The following is a 17,748-nucleotide window of genomic DNA, read 5'->3' on the forward strand; positions in this document are numbered from 1 at the left end:
GATTATTAAAGGGCTTCCCTGGTGGCACAGTGGTTGAGAGTCCACCTGCGAATGCAGGGGACACGGGTTCATGCCCCAGTCCGGGAAGATCCCACAAGCTGCGGAGCGGCTGGGCCCGTGAGCCATGGCCGCTGAGCCTGCACTTCCAGAGCCTGTGCTCTGCTACGGGAGAGGCCACAACAGTGAGAGGCCCGCGTACCGCAAAAAAAAAAAAAAAAAAAAAAAAAAAAAAAAAAAAAAAAAAAAAAAAAAAAAGATTATTAAAATAATCATAGGTTTTATATAGTTCAACCTAATGCATTTCTGGTCCAAACTTAATTCTGAATCAGAATTTTAACCTACACAGAAATTAAATTCTATTATAAAAATGCAATCGAGGTACTTTTTCACCTGGATTGAAGTGGACTCAAATTAAACACAACTTGCAAATTTTGTGACAAAATGGACACAAAATATTACCATTTCTTTAATTTATTATAACTTCCTAAATGGCACTGAATTTGTATTAGTTGGCCTCATGTGAGGAAAAAAAACAAAATAAAAAGTTAATCCAGAAAAGTTTCTACATTCAAAAATTCAGGGGCAGAAATGCCATACTTACTTGTATCTTTTAGTTTCTTTCTTTCTTTCTTTCTTTTTTTTTTTAAAGCCTCAAGCTACACAGCATGCGGGATCTAGTTCCCTGACCAGGGATCAAACCTGGGCCCCCCGCATTGCGAGCACAGACTCTTACCCACTGGACCACCAGGGAAGTCCCCTTACTTGTATCTTAAAGAAAGACAACCATAACTTATATATACTACCAAATGTAAAATAGATAGCTGTGGGAAGCAGCCGCATAGCACAGGGAGATCAGCTCAGTGCTTTGTGACCACCTAGAGGGGTGGAGTAGGGAGGGTGAGATGCGAGAGGGAGGAGATATGGTGATATATGTATAGCTGATTCACTTTGTTATAAAGAAGAAACTAACACACCATTGTAAAGCAATTATATTCCAATAAAGATGTTAAAAATTTTTTTTAAATTTTTAAAAAGAAGAAATAAAAGCTCACTGGAATCCTCAGTAAAAAAGAAAGACAACCATAATTGAGTTGATGTAAATTTAGAAACTGATTTGTTGTGAATGCCTTTTAAAAAAAACATAAAATCTACAATTTGTCAACATACATTTATTATTTGGTTTCAATTCAAACATTTCAATATAAAAATACTATCAATGCCATCTTTAAAAAAAAACATAAAATCTACAATTTGTCAACATACATTTATTATTTGGTTTCAATTCCAACATTTCAATATAAAAATACTATCAATGCCATATTTCTATATTAATGTGTTTTTCATTACCTGATTCAACTGCTTGTGACTTTTTCCCATTATGCTGATCAAGAGTAATCAAACATCCTGATGCTCTCCTCACATCCCATAATTTTGTTCTACTGTCAGCACTGAGAAGATATAAATGTTACATTAACGTATATAGCTAGGATAATGACTGTACTCCTCACCCACCTTTCCAGTATTATGGCATACAGAGGTCTCAGTATATTAGCACAAATATATTTGTACATTTGGATGGTTGTACTTTTGCCTTTCCAGCAAATATTCAATAGTCAATAGTAGCACAAAGAAGTGAAAAAATAGAAAAAAAAAAGTATATCACAAGGACGGAATTCTGCTGTTTTTTCTGTTGTTTTTAATGACATGAGCATCTTCCTCTCCAAAGACTAGACAGGCTTAGAGCTTTGTTCCTTGGCAAATTGTTACTATATCTGTTCTACTGTTTGTTATTCAAATGTTGCCTAGATAATCAAGCAGTGAACTAATTTCACTTTGCTTAAGAATCCATTTGGTAGGAATATGGTTTTTCTTTTTATATGAAAAAAATGAAGAATAAGGTGAATCATAAGGACAAAATATTCTTATTTGGTTTCCTGTACTCAAATCAATCTTTGCCAGATATACAAGAAATAAATTTAATGTCTCCTAGAAATTTGACACTTATTTTCATTTTATTTCAAGTGAAACGAAAAAAGGTAAAACCATGATCACATATCAATTTCAGCTTCTAAACTACTACTAAAGAAAATATAAATCAGTTCAGCTGATGCTATCATAACCTCACAAAGCCCTCAATAATACTCTAACCTGTTGGGTTTATCCAGGTCATTTTAATTAGAAAGAGTATTATGCTGCATTTTATAAACTTATTTCTCATTTATAAACCTTTAAAAAAATATCTATACAGGGTTTATCTCTTCCCATAACTTTGATTATTTTCACAGATCACCATCAAACGTAGCCAATTAGAAGAGTCGGCAAAAGGTTAGCATTTCCCATTCTCAATTTGGTTTTCTTTCTTTCCAGCTGGGGAATAGGTCTGAAATGGGAGGAGTCTGAGGACTTAAGTCTCTGCTGAAACAGATTAGATATGGACATAACTGACTCCTAACATTGATTACTAGGTCCATTCTGGTACTGATTCAAATTCCTGCGGTACTCTGAGAATTGAAATCCTCTTAGTTTCCCTCTTGATTTGAGGAAAACCAAATTAGAAACAATGTAAATCCACTCTAGCATGGACTCACAAGCAGTGCCTAGCTCCTGACCTTCACACTTCTTTGGCCAGCCTTCTTATGGCTACATTCTAGACTTTGTTCTACTTCAGAAATCATAAATTTCAATGTCACATTCTGCAAACTATTAACAGAAGCTTCTTTGGGGAATAAACTGTGACAGAGAGGGAGGGCTGGCTGCTTTACAAATATTGAGACACATTTCTTTATAAGACTAATAAAAGTAGTTTTTGTAATAATTCTTCTGCAAAAAGTTTTATTAAAATGTCTATATTAAAATTTGATTACTACTTCCTGTCCCTTCAGTTTTTAAATTTTCTTATCAACACTCATGCTTCTATCACATTAGGTCCTTGATCCTTCCTATAAGCCTTTTGGTGATTTTACTTCATTCCTTATACCTGTGACTTGAACAATTTTTAGACAATCATTAAGTCTGTGTCATTCAATGTTTTGATTTCTGTGGCTTAGTACAGCTGTGGGCTACACCTTCGATTGAGCACAAAATACTGACCAGCAATCCTATGTGCCCTTAATCAGCTCCCTCTTCCATTCATTAAAAATGTTATTCCAAATCTTTAACTACCTTCCCTGAAAACTGCATCCCATTCCAGTATTTTCAATAGATGACATCAAGTTTTACTCACTAAAAAACAACAGAGGTCACTGGGTTCGCATTTCTTGAGCTTCTCTGCCAAAGTCACAAATTTAATTGTATTCACGCCTTTTTCCTCCTTCCATTTAGTCTCATGATGCCCTTCATGTGTCAAATCAGTGTCCCCTTCTATTGGGACCCTTGATATTACCCTCTCTTGTCTAAAGGTCCTGATGTACCAATTATTCCCTCCATTTCTTCCTTTTTTAAAAAAAAATAAATTTATTTATTTATGGCTGCGTCGGGTCTTTTCTGCTGCACGTGGGCTTTCTCGAGTTGGGGTGAGCAGGGTCTACTCTTCGTTATGGTGCGTGGGCTTCTCATTGTGGTGGCTTCTCTTGGTGTGGAGCACAGGCTCTAGGTACGTGGGCTTCAGTAGTTGCAGCATGCAGGCTCAGCAGTTGCGGCACGTGGGCCCTAGCGTGTGCGGGTTTCAGTAGTTGTGGCGTGCAGGCTTCAGGAGTTATGGCTCATGGGCTCTACAGTGAAAGCTCAGTAGCTGTGGTGCATGGGCTTAGTTGCTCTGCAGCATGTGGGATCTTCCCAAATCAGGGCTCAAACCTGTGTCCCCTGCATTGGCAGGCAGATTCTTAACCACTGAGCCACTGGGGAAGTCACCCCTTCATTTCTTATCTTCACTAATTTCTCTCTAGAGATACTTTTCCGTCAGCATTTAAATATGTAAGACTCTTCCTTCCAGCAGACAAAACCCCCAACCCCCTTGATCCTCAAGATCAAGTGCTTTTAACACAACACTGTAAAACAACTATACCCCAATCAAAAAAAAAAAAAAGAAAGAAAAAGTTAAGTGCTCTTGTTCTTTTTTCCCATATTATACTTACCAGAGACATATCTCTATTAAAGCATTTTTCAGGATGTTCTGAAATCACTGATTTTTCTGACTATACCCTCTCATTAGACTATTAGCTTCCTGAAAGGACTACGCCTGTGTTATCTCTGTGTCCCTAGCACAATGCTTGGCACATGATAGGAGTCATTAAATGTTAGTAAACTGAATCAATGAATGGATGAATGTGCTGAATCAGATTCAAAATAATTTTGAGTTAAGCAAAATGAATTAAAATGCTACTATTCTTAAATTGACAGTGTTAACACTTTTGTAAGCAAAAATGACACAAAACAGTTGTTTCATGGGTAGTACTAGTAGATTTGCATTGCTACATAGATTCTGTTGTTTTCTCTGTTTTACAAAGCGAGTACCTTCAAGATAGATAGTCAGGATTAAGATTATGATGCAAAGGAAGATTTCTTTTGGTTATACGAATTAAAATCTGTAACTCAATTATCTTATTTTCCATGACCTACTTAACAACTAAATATGCATCTAACATAAAAACAGTCTTTCCAAAATGCTTATCATTAATTATTATTGTTATCAAAACCAAATAATCTGGGCTTCCCTGGTGGCGCAGTGGTTGAGAATCCGCCCGCCGATGCAGGGGTCACGGGTTCGTGCCCTGGTCCGGGAAGATCCCACATGCCGCGGAGCAACTAAGCCCGTGACCCATGGCCGCTAGGCCTGCGCGTCCGGAGCCTGTGCTCCGCAACGGGAGAGGCCACAGCAGTGAGAGGCCCGCATACCACAAAAAAAAAAAAAAAAAAAAAAAAAAAAAAAAAAAAAAAAAAAACCAAATAATTTGCATTTTACCTTGCAGTTGCCAAGATATACTCATAACGCGGTGACCAGGAAACTGCCAGTATTTCTTGTCTGTGACCTGCAAAACAACTGTATAAAATGACTTGCAAAATATTTGAAAAGAAATCAGAAGATACAGTGCAATTAATTTTGTCAGATTATGAAGAAAGCATAGACTAAATCTTAAAAATAAATTGATACAATCATGATTTTTTTCACATTTATAATAATCTATATTTAAATATTAATGTGAAGTCTATGGGGCATTACTCACAATGCTATTTTATTATAAAAGGTCTGGGTTTGCTTTGGAAAAAACATTCAGAGCAAGTGAGTCTGTCTTTTTAAATACAGGTGTTAGCCTAGCAAGTCTATCCATTAATAAGTGATATAGCTCAAGCTTACTTACTTATCTCTACAACAAAATCCCTGCAACAAACCACCATACAAGATAAACATTCTAAAGAATAAAAATGTTCTCTAAGTTTTCAGAAAGTTATAACAGAAAAAAATTATTTTAATTCATGATTGTAAAAGGCATTTATATAAAAATTTTTATCTAGAAAGCACAAGTGATAAGTTCATAGGATAAGTGATTTCAGAATTTTAATTCACTTCAACCTAACTAAACTATTCAAATCACATATTTTCATCTACCTAGCTTACATTCATAGAAATTCATGATAATGTAAAACAAATGTTATCCATCTCACCAAGTTTTCCTGATATATTTATTATGTGTTTCTCAGAGATGAATAAAAATAGCATATCTGAATTACATCCCATTTTTTCATTGTTTAGAATTAGATGATTTAATACTAATAAAAAAGTAGCAAAAATAATTTAAGCTAGTAAAACTTTACCAAAGTATTATTTCAATATCTTTTTCTAAAATATTTTTATTGAGAAAAGAAGCACCTAAATATTAGAATGTTTACTCAGCCAGAACAATATTAAAAAATGCTCATGGAGACAAATGCTCTGATGTAAGTTTCATAAGTAGTTCATTTTTTTCAATGTAGAAATAACACAAGGTTTTGAGTTAGACTTTCTATATTCTTTGAGCTTCCCCTGTGGCTACTGTACATAAAAATGTCTCCTCAATAGTTTAGTTTCATAACAATAATGCACAAAAGGATCTTTATTTCCCTGACTTCTAATAACTAGCACAAAATACATCAGTCATGTCACTTATAAAGAATACATTGTTAATAATGTTTCATTTTGTTGAATGGTTTACTCAAAGTAGTTGTTTCAAATACCCTGTAGAATGTGGGAACAGGATCCAGACTTTAAGTCACAAAGTTGTACTTTGGGCCCTCTAGTACCAACTGTAAAAACAAAACAAAAAAAATAGTTTAAGATAATTTTACTATAAATCATCACCAAAAGGAAACAAGAAACTACCATATGAATCATGACATATTCACTGTATCCATGCAGAAACATAAAAATGTATGCTAATAATATACTTTAGTTATTAATGTTTATATCTAGAAAAATTCGTTTTATTTTAATAGCTTAGCTTTTCCATGTTAATGATATAGTACATCATTAACAATTACTAGTAACAGATTCACAAAAACTCTGGACACAGACTGAGTGGACCTCAAAGACAAGTTAGTGCCCAAACTCTTTAAAGATGAAGCAGCTGACTGATGTCTGGAGGTGAGGAGATTCATGAAGTGCCACAGAAATAATATCACAGGGACCTGATACCTGATACCAGAAAAACATTTTTTCTTCTTCACACATGGAAATTTTTGTTGCAGGTGCTTTCATAAAAATGGATGTTTAATTTGAATCACACATTCTAGAGAAAAGGAAATCATTTCCTTGTTTTACTGTGTCGAAATGAAAAAGCTGCCAAATTTTGTTCACGTAAAATCTTTGAAACTTTGGTGGTTTAAAAGTAACTCTTTCATGTACCACAATGTTCATTGCAGCTCTATTTACAATAGTCAGGACATGGAAGCAACCTAAGTGTCCATCGACAGATGAATGGATAAAGAAGATGTGGCACATATATACAATGGAATATTACTCAGCCATAAAAAGAAACGAAATTGAGTTATTTATAGTGAGGTGGATGGACCTAGAGTCTGTCATACAGAGTGAAGTAAGTCAGAAAGAGAGAAACAAATACCGTATGTTAACACATATATATGGAATCGAAAAAAAAGAAAAAAAAGGTTCTGAAGAACGTATGGGCAGGACAGGAATAAAGACACAGATGTAGACAATGGACTTGAGGACATGGGGATGGGAAGGGTAAGCTGGGATGAAGTGAGAGAGTGGCACGGACTTATATACACTACCAAATGTAAAATAGATAGCTAGTGGGAGGCAGCCGCATAGCACAGGGAGATCAGCTCTGTGCTTTGTGACCACCTAGAAGGGTGGGATAGGGAGGGTGGGAGGGAGACGCAAGAGGGAGGAGATATTGGGATATATGTATAGCTGATTCACTTTGTTATAAAGGAGAAACTAACACACCATTGTAAAGCAATTATACTCCAATAAAGATGTTAAAATTTTTTTAAAAAGTAACTCTTAAGGGAACAGAAATGTGCTTTCTTAATCTTTGAATCCTAGCCACTTTGAAACCTAGCACAGTGCCCAACTTGTACAATATCTGTTAAACTGAATACAAAGAGTAATACACACTTTTTTTAAAGAATTGTGATCTTCATCAGGGTTAAAATGTTTATACCAAAACTAACTAGATATTAAAAGGGAGAAAGTTTTCAATATGTTAAAAAACAACATATGTACAAACCTGCTACCAAACAGTGCTTGGTGGCAACTGGAGACATATGATGACTATAAACTGTTTCTTCAAAATTAAATACATCTGCAATCTGATAATCAAAAGACATTTAAAATAAGTGTAAGTTCTAATTATAATCACAAAAGCAACAAATTTTCTATTTACTTAGCAATTTTTTAATTGACTGTTAGCAATTTATTTATTTTTCTCTAATAAATCCCAGAGATCAAGACAAGACAACCACTTGGTTCACCATCTTCCCTTCTGCTCCATTCTGAGGGACTTCAGCGTCTACACAAATGATCTAGCCAGTACTCTGCCTCTCAGTGCCATACAACCTCAGCTACCACACCCAGGACACTCTCATCACCTAGAACTGCTTCTCCTTTGAAATCACCTATTTCAGTTATATATGACCAAATTTTATATCATTTCAGCTCCCCCCAGCCCAGCTACGTACAAGACACCCCAATAAAGCCCAGAAGTCCTATCAGTTCCTTTCTTCACTTCTTTTCCTTCTTCAGCTTGGATTCCAAGTATCAATACTTCAACTGCCAATATCTTTGATGTTACCATTGCATTTGTCAAGACCTCAACCTGACTCCAAATGTCTGCCTTCCGTGTACCTATATCCAGGTTTAACTACACCAGAGGTCAGCAAACTTCTTCTGTAAAGGGTCAGATTGTAGGCTTTGAGAACCAACTACTCATTTCTGTCACTGTAGTGCCAAAGTGGCCATAGACAATAAATGAGCATGTCTGTGTTACAGTAACACTTTTTTTTTTTTTTTTTTACAAAAAGAGTCCATGAGAAGCCTTGGCCCAGAGCCTAGACTTGGCCTATGGGATGCAGTTAGTTGACCTCTGCCCTATCCAGGTGAAGAAAATCTTGTAATAGAGAAGGCTAGTATCACTATAAAAGATCATTCATCTTAACTGGACTTTAGTACTGATTGCCAGTCCTACACTTTCAATAGCATTGTCTACAATATTTGCAGCTATTTCAAAACTTCTCCACTCTCCACAAAAATCACCACTTCATCACTACAGGTGATCTGATCTTTCATTCCAAAGAGAAAGTAGGAGCCATTCAATGAGAATTTCCTTATTGTCTTAACAACAAACTTATAAACACATTTGCTTCCGCTTATCTTTTTTCCTTCTTCATTCCTGTTATGAAAAAAATGATCTTTCTTCTTATTTAAAGTTAATTTCCCCACCTGTGTTCAGATCACTTTCAGCACTGTCAGAAATCTCACCCTATACATTATTGCCTCTATCTCCCAAGTATGTATAACTGCTCTCTCCCTACTGGCTCATTCCCATCAACACTAAAACATGTTCAAGTCTCTTTCATTGTAACAGCACTCCCCTCCCCAAGACAAAAAAACAAAATCCTTTTCACCCAAATTCCTCCTAATTAATCTTCTTCCTCCCCCTTTAAATCCAAATTTTGACTGTCTCTAATTTCTTATCTCTTATGTATTTCTCAACTCACTGCAAACTTATTTTTTATCTCCACTACTCCCGCTCTCACCACCCTGCCAATACCACTGATAACCTTCTATCACCAAATGTAGTCTTTATCTTACCTAATCTATCAGTAGCATTCAACACAGCTGACTATTCTACCTTCATTAAGACAATCTCTTCCACTGGCTTCCATTATTTCACATACTCCTGATTTCCCTCTTATTCTCTCTGGCTAGCCCTTTTCATTGTCTTCTGCAGGCTTTGTTGTTCCTTTTCCTGTCCTATTAATCTTCCTCAAGGTTTAGTTCTGTGCACTCCTCTCTTCAACTGCCACCTATATCCTAGTGACTCACAAATCTATATTTTCAGTTTAGACCACAGTCCTGAATTCCACCTAGGTATAGCTCAATTCCTGGATTATCTCCACTTGGCTCTACACCTTAAAGTTAAATAGAGAAGACTCTAGAGAAGACATTCCGCTAAGCCACATCATATGCTCAAGCTATTAAAACATGTTCATGGAAAACTGAGATGAAGTTATGAAAAGTACCTAATATATACATTAACAGGAAAAACTAATGATGGGAGTAGAGGATGGAGAAAAGGACAGTATTTTGCCTTCCTTATTTTTCTTTATACATAGCGGATGCACAATTGTTTCTTACTGAATGCTTTCAAATTTATTATCAATAAAATACTGTCATACCTTTATTTCAAACAGAATTATGAACTCATGGAATACTGTTTTAAGTTAGCAAAACATTTATGTTTTAAAGAAAATTTAAATCCAAGATGTCAGAGTTTTAATAGAAGTCAATGTTAAGGAAAGAAAATGTAAATGTATGGCTTATTAATTTTTAATTAATTAAAAATTTTTAATTAAAAGCCATACTTTAAAATAAAGTGTAACATACAGAAAAGTACACAAAAATCATAAGTGTACAGCTCAATTAATTTTCACAAAGTGAATTTTCACAAAGTAATGACCACGTGTATTGAAAAACAGAACATTACAAACATTACAAATACCCCAGAAGGCTCCTTAGAACCCCCCTTACAAATCTCACCAAGAAAGATAGCCATCATACAGGCCTCTATCATCCTTAGTTTTGTCTATTTTTGAACCTCCTATAAAGGGAATTATATATTAGGCACTCTTTAGTTTTTGGTTATTTTATCTAATATTATATAAGATTCATACATTTTGTTAATACAGAAGTGTTCCCTTGTCATTGTAGAAGAGTACTCCGTTGTAAAATTTGTCAGATTTCATTTGGCTGTTAATGGACATTTGAGTTGTTTCCAGTTTTTGGTTATCATCAACAGTGCTGTTATGAATATTCTTACAAATATCCTTTAGTACACATATGCATGCATTTATATACTCAAAAGTGTAATTGCTGGGTCAGAGGGTATGCACATATTTGGCTTCAGTCAATACCAAATATCTGTACCAATCTGTGATCTCATCAGCAACATATGTAACTGTTATCATCAACCTCTTTTAAGTTTGGTCATTCTGGAGGGTACAGAGAGGTATCTCATTATGTATTTAAATAACACATCCAGGTGCACAATTAATAAAGTTGAACACTTTTATTTATTGGCTATTTGGATATCCTCTTTCTTGAAGTGCCTATTCAAGTGTTTTGCCTATTTTTCTACAGGACTGTTTTAATTTTTGTTGATTATATAACCTGTACATCAGTCCTTTTTCAAACATATGCATATGTCACATATATCATCTCCCATTCCATGGCTTACCTTTACACTTTTTTTTTTTTTTTTTTTTTTTTTTTTTGCTGTACGCGGACCTCTCACTGTTGCGGCCTCTCCTGTTGCGGAGCACAGGCTCCGGACGCGAAGGCTCAGCGGCCATGGCTCATGGGCCCAGCCGCTCCGCGGCATGTGGGATCTTCCTGGACTGGGGCACAAACTCGTGTCCCCTGCATTGGCAGGCAGACTCTCAACCACTGCGCCACCAGGGAAGCCCACCTTTACACTTTTGTAATAGTGTTTTTTGATGACTAGAGATTCCTAATTCTAATGTAGCTCAATTTATCTAACTCTGCCTTTTTGTAGTTTTTGTGTCTTTAACTGTCATAGGCCACAAACACATTTTCTTTTTTCACCTTTAAGCTGTATCATTTTATCTTTCACATTTATACTTGTAATCCACCTGAAATTGACTTTTGTGTCTGGTGTGAGGTTAAGGGTCAAAACTAGTTTTTAAATATGGATACCTAGTTCATCCAGCAACATTTATGGAAAAGGTTATCTTTTCCCCAATTCATTGCAGTGTTATTTTTATCATAAACCAAATCATTATACAGCTATGGGTGTGTTTCTTGATTCTCTATCCTGTTCCCCTCCCCTGTGTGTGTTTGTTTTCACTTGTACCAATATCACACTGCCTTGATTAGTGTAATTAATTTATGGTAAAGTCTTGGTTACAGGTAGTGAAGTCCTCAAGCTTCATTCTCCTTCAAGAGTGCCTTGTCCCTCTGCATTTCCATATATAATATACATTAGAATTACCTAGTCAATTTCCACAAAAGAATTCTGCAAAGATTTTGATCAGAAATGCATTGATTCTATACATCATACTGGGTAAAATCATTATCTTTACCATATTAAGCCTTCTAATTCTTTTCTTTCTTCTTTTTAGAATTGAGGAATAGTTGATATACAATAACAAAGCGATTCACAGTTTTTAAAGGCTACATTCCATTTATGGTTATTATAAAATATTCATCATATTTCCTGTGTTGTAACATGTATCCTTGTACCTTATTTTATACATAGTAGTTTGTACCTCTTAATCCCCTATGCCTATCTTGCCCCTCCCTCTTTCCCTCTCCTCACTGTGGTAACCATTAGTTTGTTCTCTATAACTGTGAGTCTGTTTCTTTTTTGTTATATTCACTAGCTTGTTGTACTTTTTAGATTCCACGTGTAAGTGATATCATACAGTGCTTGTCTTTCTCTGTATGACTTATTTCACTTAGTATAATACCCTCCATGTCCATGCATTTGATGCAAATGGCAAAATTTCATTCTTTTTTATGACTGAGTAGTATTCCATTGTATATACTGCATCTCCATTATCCATTCATCTGATCTGTTGGGTTGCTTCCATATCTTGGCAATTATAAATAATGCTGCTATGAACATTGGGATACAAGTATCATTCTGAATTAGTGCTTTTGTTTTTTTCAGATAAATACCCAGGAGTGGAACTACTGGGTCATATGGTAGTTCTATTTTCAGTTTTTTGAGAAACCTCCATAATGTTTTCCTCAGTGGCTGCACCAATTTACATTCCCACCAACAGCACCCAAGGGTTCTCTTTTCTCCACATCCTCACCAACATTTGTTATTTGTGGTCTTTTTGATGATAACCATTCTGACAGGTGTGAGGTGATATCTCATTGTGGTTTTAATTTGCATTTCTCTGATGATTAATGATGTTGAGCATCTTTTCATGTGCCTGTTGGTCAGCTGTATGTCTTCTTTGGAAAAATGTCTATTCAGGTCTTCTAACCATCTTTTAATCAGGCTTGTTTTTTTGACGTTCAGGTGTATGAATTGTCTATATATGTGAATATTAACCCCTTATCAGTTATATCATTTGCAAATATTTTCTCCCATTCTGTAGTTTGTCTTTTTGTTTTGTTTATGGCTTTCTTTGCTGTGCAAAAGCTTTAAGTTTAATTAAGTCCCATTTGTTTATATTTGCTCTTATTGCTTTGCTTTAGGAGATAGATGTAAAAAAATAAATTGGTATGATTTATATCGAGAATGTGCTGCCTGTGCTTTCTTTTAGTTTAATGGTTTCCAGCCTTATGTTAAGGTCTTTAATCCATTTTGAGTTTATTTCTGTATATGGTGTTAGAGAATGTTTTAATTTCATTCCTTTACACGTGGCTGTCCAGTTTTCCCAGCACCAGTTATTGAAGAGACTCTTCTTTCTTTCCTTTTTGTTTTTTGGCCATGCCACAGGGCTTGTGTGATCTTAGTTCCCCGAACAGGAATTGAACCTGGGCCCTCGGCAGTGAGAGTGCAGAGTCCTAATCACTGGATCACTAGGGAATTGCCAAGACTGCCTTTCCTGCATTGTATACTCTTGCCTCCTTTGTCGTAGATTAATTGACCATAAGTGCATGGGTTTATTTCTGGGCTCTCCATTCTGTTCCACTGATCTACGTATCTGTTTTTATGCCAGTACCATACTGTTTTGATTACTGTACCTTTGTAGTATATTCTGAAGTCAGCAAGCACAATTCGTCTAGTTCTGTTCTTTCTGAAGATTGTTTTAGCTATTCAGGGTCTTTCGCGTTTCCATACAAATTTTAAAATTATTTGTTCTAGTTCTGTGAAAAATGCCCTCAGTATTTTTACAGGGATTGCAATGAATCTGTAGATTGCTTTTGGTTGTATGTTCATTTTAACAATGATAATTCTTCCAATCCATATACACGATATATATTTCCATCTGTGTGTTCTACAATTTCTTTCATCAGTGTCTTATAGTTTTCTGAGTACAGTTCTTTAACTTAAGTAGGTTTATTCCCAGGTATTTTAATTTTTGATTCAATTATAAATGGAACTGTTCCTTAATTACTCTTTTGGAAAATCCACTGTTAGTGTACAGAAATGCAACAGGTTTCTGTATATTAATTTTGTTTCTGGCAACTTTACTGGAATTCATTGATGAGCTCTAGCAGTTTTCTGGTGGTGTCTTTAGGATTTTCTATGTATAGTATTATGTCATCTGCAAACAGTGACAGTTTTACTTCTTCTTTTCCAATTTGGATTCCTTCTATTTCTTTTTCTTCTCTGATTGCTATGCCTAGGACTTCCAAAACTATGTTGAATAAAAGTGGCAAGTGTGTGAATGTGACATATCCCACCATTTATTTAGGTCTTCATTTCTCTCAATAATATTCTATAGTTTTCTGTGTAGTGTTGAGTGGTCCTGTACACTTTTCAATTTCTTACTAGGTATACGATGACTTGTGCTGCAATTATAAACTATATTACTCTTGAAATTTCATTTTATAATTCTTTGTGCCTGGAATTCAGTTACAACTGACCTTATATTCAGCAATTTTGCTGAATTTTCTTATATTATAATTTGGCTAAAGTTTCTTTTGGATTTTCCACATTCATAATCATGTAATCTGTAAATGTCAGTTTAAGGAATTTCCCTTTTATTCCTACTATGTTAGGAATTTTTAAAAAATCACGAATGGGTATTGACTTATATTAAGAAGTATTAAATATTTTCCTCAGTAAATTGGGTGTAGAGAGAATGTACCTCAACATAATAAAAGCCATATATGACAAGCTGATAGCAACATCATACTCAACAGTTAAAAGCTGAAAGCTTTTCCTCTAAGATCAGGGAGAAGAGAAGGATGCCCATCCTTGCCACTTTTATTCAACACAGTGCTGGAAGTCCTAGCCAGAGAAATTAAGCAAGAAAAAGAAATAACAGGCATACAAACTGGAATGGAAGAAGTAAACCTGTCTCTATCTGCAGATGAAATGATATTATACATAGAAAACCTTAAAGACTTCACAAAAAACTGTCAGAATAAACAAATTCAGTAAAGTTGCAGGATTCAAAATGTTAAAAAAATCAGTTGCATTTCTATACACTAATGATGAACTATCAGAAGGAGAAATTAAGAAAACAATCTCATTTACAACTGCAGCATAAAGAATAAAATACCTAGAAATAAATTTAACTAGGGAGGTAAAAGGTGTACATTGAAAACTATAAGACACTGATGAAAGAAGCTGAAGACACAAATAAATGAAATGATATTCCATACCAGTGGATTGAAAGAATTAACCATGTTAATATGTCCACAGCACCCAAAACAATCTATAAATTCAGTGCAATCTCTACGAAATTCTCAATGGCATTTTTCATAGAAATAGGAAAGAATAATCTGAAAATTTGTATGGAACCACAAAAGACCCCGAATTGCTAAAACAATCTTGAGAAAGAAGAACAAAGCTGGAGGCATCACACTTTCTGATTTCAGACTATCCAGCAGTCCCCTTCTTATCTGTATTTCACTTTCCTTGGTTTCAGTTACCTGAGGTCAACTGTGGTCTGAAAATATTAAATGGAAAATTATAGAAGTAAATAATTCATAAGTTTTAAATAATACACTGTTCTGAGGAGCATGATGAAAGCTTGCTTGTCCCACCTGGATGTGAATCATCCCTTTGTTCTGTGTATCCTTATCATATATGCTACCCACACATGAGTATAGGAAAAAATATAGTATATACAGGGTTGGTATATACTGTAACCGTGGTAATTTGATAGTATCTGTGGTTTCAGGCACTCAATGGGGGTCTTGGAATGTATCCCATGTGGATAAGGGGGGACTACTGTACTACAAAGCTACAGTAATCAAAACATTATGGTACTGGCATAAAAACAGACACACAGATAGATCAATGGACCAGAAAAGACAGTCCAGAAATAAAGCCAGGCATATATGGTCAATTAATTTACGACAAAGGAACTAAGAATACACAATGGGGAAAGGACAGTCTCTTCAATAAATGATGCTGGGAAAATTGAACAACCATATGCAAAAGAATGAAACTGGACCACTATCTTACACCATGCACGTAAATTAACTCAGAATGGACTAAAAACTTGAACGTTAGACCTGAAACCATAAAACTCCTAGAAGAAAACATTGACAGTGGTCTTGGTAAAGACTGTTTGGATTTGATACCAAAATCAAAGGCAACAGAAGCAAAAATAAACAAATGGAACTACAGCAAATTTAAAACCTTCTGCACAGCAAAGGAAACCATAAACAGTATTAAAAAGCAACCTAAAGAATGGGAGAATATATTTGAAAATCATGATAAAGGGTTAATATCCAAAGTATATAAAGAACTCATATAAATCAGTAGCAAAAAACCCAAACAATCCAAATAACAAACGGGCAGAGGACATGAATAGACATTTTTCCCCAAATATAAGAATGGCCAAAATGAACATGAAAAGGTATTCAATATCACTAATCATCAGGAAAATGCAAATCAAAACCACAATGAGATATCACCTCACATCTGTTAGAATGTCTATTATCAGAAAGAGGTAAGTGTTGTTGAGGATATGGAGAAAAGGAAACCCTTGTGACTGGTAGTGGGAATGTAAATTGGTGCAGCCATCATGAAAGACAATATGGGGTTTCTCAAAAAAGTTAAAACAGAACCATATGATCCAGCAATCCCACTTCTGTGTATATATCTGAAGGAAATAAAATCACTGTCTCTCTCAAAGAGATAGCTGCACCCTCATGTTTTTTGCAGCATTATTTATAATAGCCAAGTCATGGAAAAAACCTAAGTGTTCAGCAACACACAAAGGTATAAAGAAGATAACACACACACACATACACACACAAAGGAATATTATTCAGCCACGAGAAAGAATGAAATCCTATCATTTGTGACAACATGGATAAACCTTGAGGGCATTATATTAAGTGAACTCAGCCAGAGAAGGACAAATACTGTATATCACTTACATGTGGAATCTTAAAAAGCCAAACTGATAGAAACAGTGAATAAAGTGGTGATTACCGGGGCTGGGGGGTGGGAGAAATAGAAAGATGTTGGTTAAAGAGTATAAACTTCCAGTTATAAGATGAATAAGAGAAGGGAGAAGTTTCATAGGGAAGGGGACCTGAGGCAGGGAACATAACACATAACGTGTTCAGAAGGCAAAAGGAGATCAATTTAGTGGCAGTACATCATTTAGGTTGAAAAGAGGTAGAAGCTAAGGTTGAGAAAGTGGGAAGTGAGGTTATGGAGAACTTAGAATGCCAGGCTGAATTTAGACAATGGAGTCACTAGAGGTTTTGTGTTGAGACAGGATGAAACTGCTTGATTCTGATTAATTCTGGGGTAAGCTTGCTGTGGAATTGTGGAAGAAAAATAATGCAGAGAAACAGTTAGGAGTTTTTAGGAGTAGTCTAGATGTACAGTGATGGTGAGGGAAATAGAAAAGGAAATCTGAGAGTTTGAAGGAAGAATTGCTAAGATTTGAGGACTAAATGGATGTGAGGAGCCATCAGGTTCACTTCAGTTTGGAACATGTTAAGTTTCAGAAGATGACACTACATTTAAGTAAGAGAGGTTCTGAAGACAGGTGGAGACATATGGGACTAGAGCTCAGGGAAAAAATTAGCATGAGAAAGAAATATAAATTTGATCAAATATAAAAACTATTATCTACTGTCTACCTTTACTAAGCTATATTAATAACTTTCTTTTCCTTTAAGTCTTTTGGCCAATAGGAGATAAATCCAATTTTCTTCCCTACACCACTAGACCATAGTAGTTTTTGAATAATAAAGCAAATAATAATAATAGCTAATGGTTTTTGAGCATTTACTATATGCTAGGCACTGTTCCAGGTACTTTACATATATTGACCTACTTAATCCTCACAACCATTCTATAAGGTACAATCATTACCCCCTTTACAGATAAATAGAGAGGTTCAGACAAATATCACACAGACAGTCAGCAGCAGAACCAAGATATGAACTCGGGGCTTCCCTGGTGGCAC

General features: G+C 35.3%; 1 protein-coding gene across 1 annotated transcript in view; it reads right to left on the bottom strand.

The window, feature by feature from the left end:
* The window catches only part of ERCC8 (ERCC excision repair 8, CSA ubiquitin ligase complex subunit), a 60,707-nt gene that overhangs the window by 18,432 nt on the left and 24,527 nt on the right, over window positions 1-17,748 (bottom strand). Inside the window, exons 5-8 of the mRNA XM_059060977.2 lie at window positions 7,668-7,749; window positions 6,151-6,219; window positions 4,901-4,967; window positions 1,348-1,448 (exon numbers count right to left, since the gene is read on the bottom strand). Of these exons, the coding sequence (XP_058916960.1) occupies window positions 1,348-1,448; window positions 4,901-4,967; window positions 6,151-6,219; window positions 7,668-7,749 (319 nt within the window). The remainder of the gene's footprint in view (window positions 1-1,347; window positions 1,449-4,900; window positions 4,968-6,150; window positions 6,220-7,667; window positions 7,750-17,748) is intronic.

Source organism: Kogia breviceps, chromosome 4 (genome assembly GCF_026419965.1).
Source record: "Kogia breviceps isolate mKogBre1 chromosome 4, mKogBre1 haplotype 1, whole genome shotgun sequence".
Classification (NCBI taxonomy): Eukaryota; Metazoa; Chordata; class Mammalia; order Artiodactyla; family Physeteridae; genus Kogia; species Kogia breviceps.